Source organism: Aotus nancymaae, unplaced genomic scaffold (assembly GCF_030222135.1).
Source record: "Aotus nancymaae isolate 86718 unplaced genomic scaffold, 86718_ANA_hifiasm-v0.15.2.pri h1tg000041l, whole genome shotgun sequence".
Lineage (NCBI taxonomy): Eukaryota > Metazoa > Chordata > Mammalia > Primates > Aotidae > Aotus > Aotus nancymaae.
The window spans coordinates 4,241,488-4,253,689 of NW_026988455.1; the positions used below are offsets into that span (position 1 = coordinate 4,241,488).

The 12,202-nt window shown below is 40.6% G+C and overlaps 1 protein-coding gene across 2 annotated transcripts in view; it reads right to left on the bottom strand.

Annotated features, from left to right (window-relative positions):
* RORA (RAR related orphan receptor A) overlaps positions 1–12,202 on the bottom strand; it is a 234,833-nt gene that overhangs the window by 32,370 nt on the left and 190,261 nt on the right. For both annotated transcript variants that reach the window (XM_064361366.1, XM_012442987.3), the window contains one exon: positions 11,193–11,278. In XM_064361366.1, the coding sequence (XP_064217436.1) occupies positions 11,193–11,278 (86 nt within the window). The remainder of the gene's footprint in view (positions 1–11,192; positions 11,279–12,202) is intronic.

The window sequence follows — 12,202 nt, forward strand, 5'->3', positions numbered from 1 at the left end:
AAGATTGCTGCTGCTTTTTCTTTTTAAAAACCTCTTGTTTTCAATATTCCTTGGTGGGGTTATCAGAGGATTAAGGGTTTAGAAAATTAAACAGATAAAATATTATGGTTAAAGAACACATAAGAGGAAGAAGGATTAGGAGAGAGGAAGAAGAAAAAGAAAAGTAGAAAGCGTGGTAGGTACCTTCCTACCTCAAGGTAGAAGTAGTGTGCTTTTAAATATAGAAATAGGATTTTGTCTGACTGGGGGGAAATCCTATAAAAGGATTAGGAAGTGAGTGAGCTGAGAGATGAATTCCTGGGCTTGGAGGCCATACAGAGAGCAGGGAAAGCCCAAAGCTAGGGCATGGAGTTTCGGGTGGAACTGAGGAGGTGTTTAAAAAAAAAAAAGTGCTGAAGTTGTGAGTTAGCTGGGAAAGACATCAAGTACATAATTGGGCAATTTTGTTATTTCTAAAAGATAAGCTAACCAACTACTTCCTTGGCCGTCGTAAAAGTTCACTTTTTATGGATGTCCAAATACATGAAGATGTGCATTTACAAACATGGTGGGCTTGAGCAGAGAGCCACCATGATACATTTCAGGGAAGTATGTGCTTAGTGAGACTGTGGCGCACTACCACCACCTAGTGGCAGCATATTAACATGCAGCTATTGCAAATAAAAAATCAGAACAAACAGGGCTTTGGCACTGAAAGAAGTTGAGAGATTCTCAGGTAAAGTAGTTCACAAACTGGTGATGCATCAGAAACACCCATAGAGCTTTCAAAAGATAAACCTTAGATTTATCAAACCAGAAACCTCGGGGATGTGGTCCAGGCACACATAGTAGTCTGAACGATAAGAAATTGCCATTTGTATAGGTCAAAAAAGAAAAAAAGTCCTTTTTTTTAGTAAATATTTTTTAAAAGCTCCCTGAAGACATTGATTTCCTTTTGCAAAGAACCAGATATTGATTCTAGTTTTCTGATTTGCCAAAAACAAAATGAAGCTCAGAATGTTAAATGACTTGTCCAAGGTCCCATGGTTGGTAAGGGTCAGTGCTGGGACTCAATCTCATGACCTGATTTTACAATCAGTACCCTCTCACTTACGTGTATCTTCTTCAGTGTGGGAAAAACAAAACGATGTCACACAATCACGATTTCCTGAAACAGAGTCCCTGCATATCCACCTTTTGTTTCAATTTCTAGAGTCTCAAAGACATCTCTTCAGCGTTTCCTCCCTTATTTCACCTAGGTTTTCAAAACACCTTTCACTTACTTTTATTTCTGATATGTGCCTTACCTTTGCTGAGAAATTCTATTCCCTAATGCTTTTTCTTAAAAAAAAGTATGACTGCACACTATGAATTTGTTCACTGACCCCACTAGATGGGAGCTCTGCAAACTGGGATGGAGGCCATGGTGTTTAGAAGGCTCATACCAGGTTGCAAGAGCTGAGTGCTAAAATTTCAGGAATTCTGTTTAGTTATTAAATCTGCTATTACACATTAACTGATACATTCCTGACCAAAAAAATTAACTTATTTTTTAATGATTACTTTAGTATTATCGATGTTCTTCAGGTCATTTACATCAATTATCCTTATATCTGAAGGGTGAAAATACTATACCATGGTATGCTGCTGTGCATCCCTTCCCTACTATGCATTCTGTGAAAGAGCAGGTCAGGTGGCTTGAAGATGGCCATTGGTGGGATTATTTACACTACAGAAATTGGCAAATGCTACAAATCAGGTTTTGGTTTATTATTTTGCTTATCGTCTAGATTTTAAAAGTGATGGCCCAGTGCAGTGGCTCATGCCTGTAATCTCAATACTTTGGGAGGTTGAGGCAGGAGGATCACTTGAGGACAAGTGTTTGAGACCAGCCTGGGCAACACAGATCTTGTCTCTACAGAAATAAAACAATTGGCTGGGCACAGTGGCTCACGCCTGTAATCCCAGCAATTTGGGAGGCCGAGGCGGGTGGATTGCAAGGTCAAGAGGTCGAGATCATCCTGGCCAACATGGTGAAACCCCGTCTCTATTAAAAATACAAAAATTAGCCAGGTGTTTGGCACGTGCCTGTAGTCCTAGCTACTTGGGAGGCTGAGCGGAAGAATCGCTTGAACCCAGGAGGCGGAGGTTGCAGTGAGCCAAGACTGCACCACTGTGCTCCAGCCTGAAACAGAGCAAGACTCCATCTCAAAAAAAAAAAAAAAAAAAACAGCCAGATGTAGCAGCATGTGCTTTTAGTCCCAGGTACTTGGTAAGCTGAGGTGGGAAGACCGCTTGAGTCTACGAGTTTGAGGATGCAATGAGCTATGATTATACCACTGCATTCTGGCCGATGCAACAGAGTGAGACTCTGTCCCTTAAAAAAAAAATCCAAAGAAAATAATAATGCAGATTAAACTTAACAGTACATCACGTCTAGTGATCGCATTGTGAATAACACAAGAAGTGGAGGAAATGTTCTTCTAGCATCTGAAAACTGTTTACTGATTCAGCAAGAAAGTTGTTCATGTCATCACTGGTGAATGAATGAAGCTCCAAAATATCTTTGTTGTTTCACTCTCTTCTTACTCATTAATGTAAACAAAATATCAACGAACATTCATGTTAGAACTAGTCTTTCCTCAGCTGTAACCACAGGATGGATGTAAGAATTCAGCCAAAATCATGAGAGCATTCAGTGAGAATCATTTGTCTGCATGAAGTTTATAATAAAAATATTGTATATTGTATTATTGTTTGAAAATTGTGAGAAACTGTATCAGTGAGATAGATGCCAAAGTTAACTACGTACAGATAGACACTTTCTGCTTTCCAGAGCGCCAGTTGTTCACAGCTTGCCAGCACGTGGCTGGCCTGGGTCTCATCCTCACTGAGTCCCCAGCTCCCCATTACATTTTGTGAATGCATCCCCCGGACTTCAGATAGGCATTCACCCAAAGTTGTGGTTTGGCCTTCTAGAGCCCCATTACCTTTCCCCTACTCACTAAGTTCTAAAAACTTCAGCTGATTTTTATTTTCTTTTCTGGAGCAGAATATATATATATTTGTATGTATGTATGTATATATATATGTATATGAGTGTGTATATATGTGTGTGTATATGTGTGTGTGTGTGTGTGTGTGTGTATATATATATATTTAGAGACAGGGTCTCTGTCCCTCCGGCTAGAGTGCAATGGTGCTATCATGGCTCACTGCAGCCTTGACTTCCTGGGCTCAAGTGATCCTCCCAGCTCACCCTTCTCAGTAGCTGGGACCACAGGTATATGCTGCCATGACTGGCTAATTTTTTAACTTTTTGTGGCAGAGACAGGGTTTCACTTTGTTGCCCATGCTGGTCTTGAACTTCTGGCTTTAAGTGATCCTCCTGCCTCTGCCTTCCACAGTGCCGGGATTACAGGCATGAGCCATTGTGCCTGACCTAGAAGAGAATACATCTTCACCCACAGCCTATTTCCCAGCCTTGTCTCCTCCAGTGTTTTCTTGCTCAGTGACAGGCACCATCTTTCTGTCAGTTACTCAAGGCAGAAAGACGGGCTTCCCTTCATCTCTGCCTCCTCCCCACCCATATCCAAGCATCACTACACATCGAGCTGCTTCTTGGCACCTTCCCGTTTCTCAGATTCATCTACTTGTCTCCATCTTTACTGCTGTTTTCTTATGTTTCCATGTCTTTGACTTCTTGAGTTGGTATACAGCCTCCCAGCTGGGACCCCTGCTTCCATTCTCATTCCCTCCAATCCATTTCACACAGTTACTAAATATATCTTTCTAAAACATCAAACTGATCAAGTCACTTCTCTGCTTATGAGCCCTTAATGGCTCCCTGCTGATGACCAGGCGATGGCCACATGTCCAGCCAGCTCTTTTCAAAGTCATACTCTGACCAAGCCTAAACTGCTATGTTCACAGTTCCCCAAAGAAACTCTCACCTTCCCTTCAGGATTCACTGAGAAGACATTCACTTGCTCTGGGAACCTTTTCTGACCTTGGCCCTCGCCAAGCTGGTTGAGGGGCCCCTCCCATGTATACCCTTACAGTCCTGTATTTATCCCCCTCCTATAGCCTTACCTTGTTGTATTATTCATATCTACTTTTCCCAGGGACTGACTGCCTTGTTTCTTTGTTTCCAGTAGCTAACCCAATAGTTAGAGAAATCAACAAATATTTGTTGAACGAATGACCAGAGGAAGAAATGGTGGTAGTAATACAAACAGTGGTGACGACAGGCTGAGCACCTACTCCACACTAGGCACCTTGCAGGACGCTTTGCCGTCCTCATTTGCAATCTACGATGACCTACAATTGGCAAATTAGGGATCTGTGTATCTGCTTTACAAATGACAAAGTTAAAATTAAGAGAGGTTAAGCCATGTGCCCAAAGTCACAGAGCAGGTAGGGGGAGGGCCCAGGATTTGAATTCCTGAATCCGGGGCGCATCTTATTCCAAAGGCCATAGACTTCTTACTACACCCCCTCAGAAGCACCAAGACAAACAGGTAGGGTCGACTGAACAACAACAGCAAAAGATGAACAAACAACAAAACACACAAGCAAAAACCACTTTTCGTTTCTGTAGCCCGAGTTCCCTGTAATGGTTCAGACCAGGGAGACCGCATTTTGCAGGGTATCAAGTCCCAGGTTTCCAAACTGATAGGAAAGCATTCATTTGCTACAGATACTTTAAAAGTCTAGAAACATGCCTGGCACTTCTCACTGGAGTTCTTAACAGTTTTGCCCAGGAGCACGGGCTGGCTGGACACTGCACTGTGGGTGTGGCCAGGAAGGTGAGCGGGGGTGGGGTCTGACTCTGAGGGGTCCTCTCCTGCGCGGGGCTCCTTCTCAGTGAAACACAGGCTGAAATGCTGATCTGATGTTTGGTCTTTTGACAATTTTCACTTAATGAATTGATTCCTACAGTTCATTAACATACCCACTTCCACTTCTGTATACACATATGTCTTAATTAGCTGCTCATTGGCTGTTTAATTACAAGAAAACAGCTGACAGCTGCCTTGCTGAATTCTAATGGCAGACGCTTTGGAACGGCTATACGCTTGCTTTTGACAACCAAGATTTATTCATAACTCTGTGATTTATTGTGAATGCTCACATGCCTGCCCAAATTATTGTATTTTCCAACAGAAGTAAAAATTTGGAATTTGGGGGACTGCTGAAGTGGGTGTATGTCTACCTTTTGCTTTACATCTGAGACTAAGAAAAGCAGAGAATCTTCTATGTAAAAGCATGTCCTATGTTACAATTTTATTTATCATGGCAACTTTCTGTTGAGAATGTTTAGAAGCATGGGGGTTAGAAGAAAGAAATGTCTTTGGATCATTGTGGGCCAAAAGTTAGGGATCTGGCTAGAGGGGAAAAAATAGGAGAACTTCATTTTATTGAGGGGAAGCAAAGGGCACGCACAGATTAAAATCAAGCAGAGGAAATGACAAAATTAAAGTTGGGTGGGGGCAGAAATAACAGTCCTCAAAGAAGCGTATGAAGAAAAAAATTTGTTCTTTACAAAGAGTAGGCAGCCTCATTCACAAAAGTTAGCTGGTCCAGCTCTACACACATACATCTGGCCGTAATAAATCATAGAAATTCAGATTTCCTGAGCTATGTTTTTGCTCAACAGTGACTGGCCTCCCTGTAGAATTGTATGCGTAAGTGGTCTCTGATTAAAGCTGCCATGTGTCATATTTGGTAAGTGTAGATGTCTGCTTTTGCCTGTACTTTGCCGTGCTCAGATCCAATCCAAGTGAAGACCTGCAGCAATGGCTATTCCCAAGCATGCTTGAGGACCTGCCCCGAGCCAGGTGCTCTGTCAGGGATCTCTCTACCACATACATGGCCTTGAGCCCAGTGTCTTCTGTGAGCTGGGAAAGGGCAGCAATTACCGAGACATGATTAAGATCAAAACAAACAAATAAAAAAGAAATCTGAATCATCTTGATGAAAATTGGGATTTAACACAGCCTACCACTTGCACATTTCATCACAGGACTGGAAGATTTAGCTAAACAAAAATTTTTGCTTATTGCCCGTGTATCACAGAACTGAAACTCAGACATCCTAAGGATGCAATAATAGCTTATCCTTCCCCAAGTCTAATTTTCATTTTACGTGCCTAGCTCTAATACTGGGGCCACGTGTTTAAAAGCATTAAAATAAAAATGTTGAGTATGAATGTATCAATGCTGAAAAGTGGACAGAATTAGTTCAGGGCTAGAGACATTTCACAACTGAGATAAAAATATTACAATCCTCTAAAAGACAATTTGGGCCTCAAAGGAACATTCATAAAAATTTCTTTTTAACCTAAACATAAAAAGCTCCAGAAATGGCTTTAACAACTTCAGTGGGGCAAGGTGTCACTTAAATACTCTAGAGATTTTTGAGAAGGCTTTTTTATTGTTAGTTTAAGAAAATAGATTTGTTAACACAGAGATATTATCTGTAACTTTACTGGGTAGAAGAGGAAGCTATGAATAAGACCTCATCTGAAATGTATTAATTGATGAGTATACATTGGGCAAATGAATGCCACTTTGTTCTTAGCCTTATACAGAGGAAAAGGTTTTAAATGTAATCAGAAACCAATTCACTAACCCCAATACTGGATCATGCATTATCATTAAAAAACCTGCAGTTAAAACTGTACAGCCAAAATGTCTAAAAGGATATGGATTTTAAAATGTGTGTGTGTGTGTGTGTGTGTGTGTGTGTGTGTGTGTGTGTGTCCTGAGATAATATTTTCCTCCTCATTATCTGAGCAGCCACTGTTCTCATAATGAAATTAGGAACACAAGTTGAATGGCAAACAAGACAATTTCTCAAAAGAAAACCTTAACCGATGATCATTCTCCTCGTAACACTTCATATGTGTATTCACTTTGAAGACTGAACTTTAATATCTACAGCCTCCAGTGTTTCTATGGCCTTTTCCTCTGCTGGCATGGGGCACGAGCTGCCCCTCCTCCCTGGCAGGCCTGCTCCCACGCATGTTCTGCCCCCTCACCATGCTCACCCAAGGCTGAAATTGAAGTCTTTTCCAAGAGCTCAGAAATATCTCTGAACAGAACTAAAACCTTCCAGGCCTGGATTCTAACATACGTTCTTCTGAAATGCAATATTCAGGGCTCCAGCAGTGCCAATACATTGTTTCCTGATTCTTTCAAGAGAACAAGTCAAATACCTTTATGGTAAAAACCTCGGCATAATGGAGTTCCTTAAAAATTTGGGGATGGAGTGCCTGTCTACCTTCATCTTCCACTATCTACAGAAAAGGACCCTTAGCTTCCATCAAACTGGGTTATGTGCCATCCCCTAAATACATCCAACACTGTCCTATTTCTGGGCTCTTGCCTCTGCCATTCCTTGTTCTCCTTCCTCAGCCCAGAATGTCCTCCCAGTCCACCCTCACTGGGAAAATCCCTCCTCACCTCCAGCCCACCATTGGTTCCTCCTCAGTGACCCCTTGCCAGGCCGCTCTCCTCTAGACCACCTCAGCATGTTGCTTAGTGGATATGTGCTTCTTTTTTTTCTTTTTTGGAGACAGGGTCTTGCTCTGTTTCCAGGCTGGAATGCAGTGGCACCATCATAGCTCACTGCAGCCTTGAACTCCTGGGCTCAAGGGATCCTCCTGCCTCAGGCTTCAGAGTAGTTGGGACTACAGGCAAACACCACTGTGCCTGGCTAATCTCTTTTAATTTTTTTGTAGAGATGGAGTCTCGCTATGTTGCCCAGGCTGGTCTTGAACTCCTGGGCTCACATGTTCCTCCCACCTCAGCTTCCCAAATTGCTGGGACTACAGGCGTGAGCCACTGTGCCCAGCCTATACGTGCTTCTTATGTATATCACAGATTGTGGACTTACTCTATATTTAGTTATTGCATTGCTATTTAGCTTTCCATACGCAAGCCCCATCTCTACAACTAGACCATAAACTGCTTAAGGGAAAGATTTGGTCTTCTATGTCTTTGGATCCTTATAGTGCTTGCATAGTCCCTGGCCCCCGGGGAGTGCTCATGGTATTCTTTTTATTGGTAGATTCCACATAACACATCGCAAATGGTCACAAAAATCGAGATTACACCCACAGATGTCCCAGAAACAGTATCTAACTATACAGAGCAGCATTACCAAGCCACCAAGAAGTCTGCCTAGTAATGACAATGATAACAACAGCCAACACTCAGTAAGTGCTTGTGATGCATCTGGCATTCTTCCAGGTACTTTCCTTAAATGCATGTGACAACCCTATGAGTTATGACAATTACAGTCCTCATTTTACAGATGGGGGAACTGAGGCACAGAGCCGTGGTGTAGGTACTCAAGCTGGTAAACAGCAGAGCGGGGATTTCAACTCGTGCAGTCTGGTTCCAGAGTTAGAGCAGAAGCATGGCATCTGCTCTTTCTCTACAGACAGCAAAGGGGACCGGGAGAGGATGAGCTAGGAACAGCCAGAAACGACAGAAAGAGCTACCAAAACTTCTACCATTTCTGCTGTGCATGTGCAATGCTTCACAACTATGTGCTAAAATAATTATTTCAGCAATTAAACAGGTTCTCTAGTTTCTTATGGTTTCAGGTTGTTCATTTAAAAATGCAATTTAAAATACATTCACAAAATGATTAGCTCAGAAGATGACTGATCATCTTCTCTTAGATATCTATTTGATATGTCTAATGTGAAATTTTTCTGATGTTTAATCACAGCCAAGTTATTTACAATTAATCATGATAGAATCACCTTCACCTGGTTAGAACATGATAAACAATTAACATAAAATGGCAAAATAGAAGTCTATTTTTAGAACTAGGAATAAAAATGTTAGTTACAACAGAGAGAAATTATAATGGAGAACAAATCGTATATGTATCAAATATAAATACATAACATTGTTCAAGTCCCTGGCTAGGCATAGGCCCAATCTGCTAATAAAATTATGTTTTATTTGTTTTGTGCTTTTCATTGCATAAAGTCAACAGAGCAGGGGAACAGAACCACAGATAAATGGAAGCCACTTTGGCACTGAGGACATATGCAGACAAGATCTGGAAGGGAATCTGGAAAAATGACAGCTTTGGAATGCACCTTTTGTTTCCTTACTGCTTTTATTTGTGTCACGTTAAGTATTAAGGGTAAAAAGAAAATCGCTTGTGCCTCTGTGAACAGCGGTACTCAGAGAGTCAGCTTAGATTTTACTCAACAGCATGCTGTTAATTAATCTTCCAAATTGTTGAGGTATTTCATATGAAGTAGTGCCCCCACCCTTGTCCTTGCCACAGACTCAATTCCTAGATAATCACTTCCATCAATCACTTCTATCAAGTCCTAGATACTCACTTGCCTTACTGACAGACTCAGAGGAAATGATCAGTTTTGTGGGCAGAATGAAGGGACAAGTAGCGAACTGGTATCCAGGATGCTGCCTAGAACCCTGTCCGTTTAAGAAGACACCCAGCGATACGCAAGGCGCAAAAAGCACTGACGCTCCCAGCAGCCAAACGATGCGGTCTATAAATGCGTCATCGAGAAAGGCCATGGCATGCCTACCAGGGACACAGCTTCGGGAGGTGGAACACAGATGGGGTGAGGGTAAAAGGCAATGGCTTCCCGGCCACTTCGGCCAAACCAACTCCAAAAACAAGGAGATGACGCTGGCCACAGGCAGATCACTCTTATCTTACAATCTGGGACTGCAGAGACCAGACAGATTACTTCATTTTCTTCATATTTCATTATTTTTATTTACTTTTTTAGGAAGAGGGTCTTGATCTGTTGCCCAGGCTGGAGTTCAGTGCTGTGATCACAGCTCACTGTAACCTTGAGCTCCTGGACTCAAGTGATAAACCTGCATCAGTTTTCCCTGAGTAGCTGGGACTATAGGTACACACCACTATGCCCGGCCTCTCATTTTGCTTAATTTATTTAATTAGTCAACAAATTTTGAGGGAGGGCAGATTTTGGAAGGAAAGGGCATAGATGGTTCTGTAGTGTGCTGAAATCTAAAGCTTTGCTAAGCTGGGATCAACATGATGCGTCTGTACATGTACAAATTAGCAAATGTTACCATGACTAACAGTAAAATGAAGAATTAACTCAATTATGAGGTTAATTTCCTTGAAGTTTCTCAGTAGTCATGTATGTCTATAGGTGATTTTGTATTTTACAACCTTGTATTTTCTAATTTCCTGAAAGGAAAGCTAACCAAATTTGTGGATTTTATTTTTTGCCTGAGTGCCAAAAAGCCTTAGAGCTGATTGAGGCCTGGTTGTAGCAATCGGCTGTCTCAAAGGCCTCCTGCATGTTTAAATAGCTTCTCTCCTGTTTATTTTGCACTGCTTTATCCTGTAAGCTGTCTCAAGGCCCTTCCAATACAAGCATGAGGATTTAAATCTTAATAAACTGAAATTTGAATAATAGAGGTAATCTGGGCTTGAAGGGTCTTGAATTATTGGGATAAGCATCTCTATTTCCGATTCGCACATTACGCACGTGCTGTACCTACCACCCCATGATCAAGGTCAGAAATAATAAAAATAGTCATAACAGAAATAATACTGATAATATTTAGAATTAAATAGCACTTTTCCATTTTTAAGGACTTTTTTATATACAGCTTCTCCTTCTATTCTTGGAAGACTACTCCATGGTAGGAAGATCAGGTATTATACCCACTTTTAAAATGAAGCAAGTGAGTCACAAGAAGATTAAGACACAGTCAAAACAATATGGAGGAGTGGAGGCAGCAGGACTAGAACTCGGTCTTCCTGATAGCTTTCCCGCAGTTTGCCGGATGTGTTAACATATGTGTGCCAACAATAAGACTCAATGACATTCCAATGAAACTTACTGGAGACACCTTTTTATAAGCTTATGACAGGGACATTGTACAAGTCTGGAGTTAGCTCTTTTTTAAAAAAGATTACCAAAGAGACTGCTCGTCAGTTCAACTCTGGGGCCGAAAGTGACAAACAAGAAATGCTCAAATACCTTTTGTGGTCTCCTGTTATTTTGAAAGAAGGAGTAAAAATATATATAACTTCCTTAATTATAATTTAACACCAAACTATTTCTTCTACCCTGTCATTTCTTATCACTCAAAATTCTAAAAGTAGAGACATAAAAGTCAAGAAGATACATTCTAACATTAATAGAAACAACAACAATTAAAAAGGCTTACCTTGCAGCCTTCACATGTAATGACACCATAATGGATTCCTGATGATTTGTCTCCACAGATCTTGCATGGAATAATTTCAATTTGAGCTGCAACAGAAGCACGCAACCAGTTAATTACATTTTCTTTTAAACACCTTATAAAAGCGTTCCCTGATCAGCATTTGTATAGTGAAAACTAATAACCTGCTAAACATTATACTGCATTAACTATTCATTGCTGAACTGTGAGGGTCCCCCTAGAGCCCTGGACTAAATTATGGCTGCTCGTTATATAATAGCTTTCGGGTTATTAAAATGGGTCATTTGAGAAGGTGTTTAAGAACCCACAAGAAGACTGGAATCAGCATTTCAAAGCCTTCAAGAACTGGAGAGTTCGCAGTTTAGGACTCAGAGCAAAGCAGATACTGAAATGTTTCCTCCCATCTCATTTTCCGTCATTATTTTTAAAAGGTCATAAATCTGTCTTGACTGAGCATTATAGCTTGACTGCTAGAGAAAAATACACTCCAAAAAGTCAGGTCTAGTTAGGAAAATGATTCCATTTAAAATATTAATAAGTTATATATGATGGTAAGAATTCCTTATCTCTTAAAAAATTAATGCAGTTGCCATGTGTTAAGAATTAGTACATTTGTGTACAATCAAAACCTTTTAACCACAGAGTTAATATCCTGTTGGAATTTAATAATGATGAATCCTGACAAATAGGATATGTTGTTTGTGAGTTCTTTATGCTGGACCCTGAGTAATTTCTGGTACAGAGGGCATGTGTTTCTATCCAATTGATGACTTAAAGATGCCTCATGCTGGAAGACTAGCAAATAACATGTATCACACCAAATTTCTCAAATAAGACAAAGCACATTTCTAAGCAAACACAAATATCTCAAAGTTAAAAAGAGCATAATTAAGGATTAAAAAATAAGGAATAATTAGGCAAAAGAAAATGCTTAGATCAACTATTAAATAGAATTTATGTATCAAATAAAGACCAACGCTAAGCTATATAGA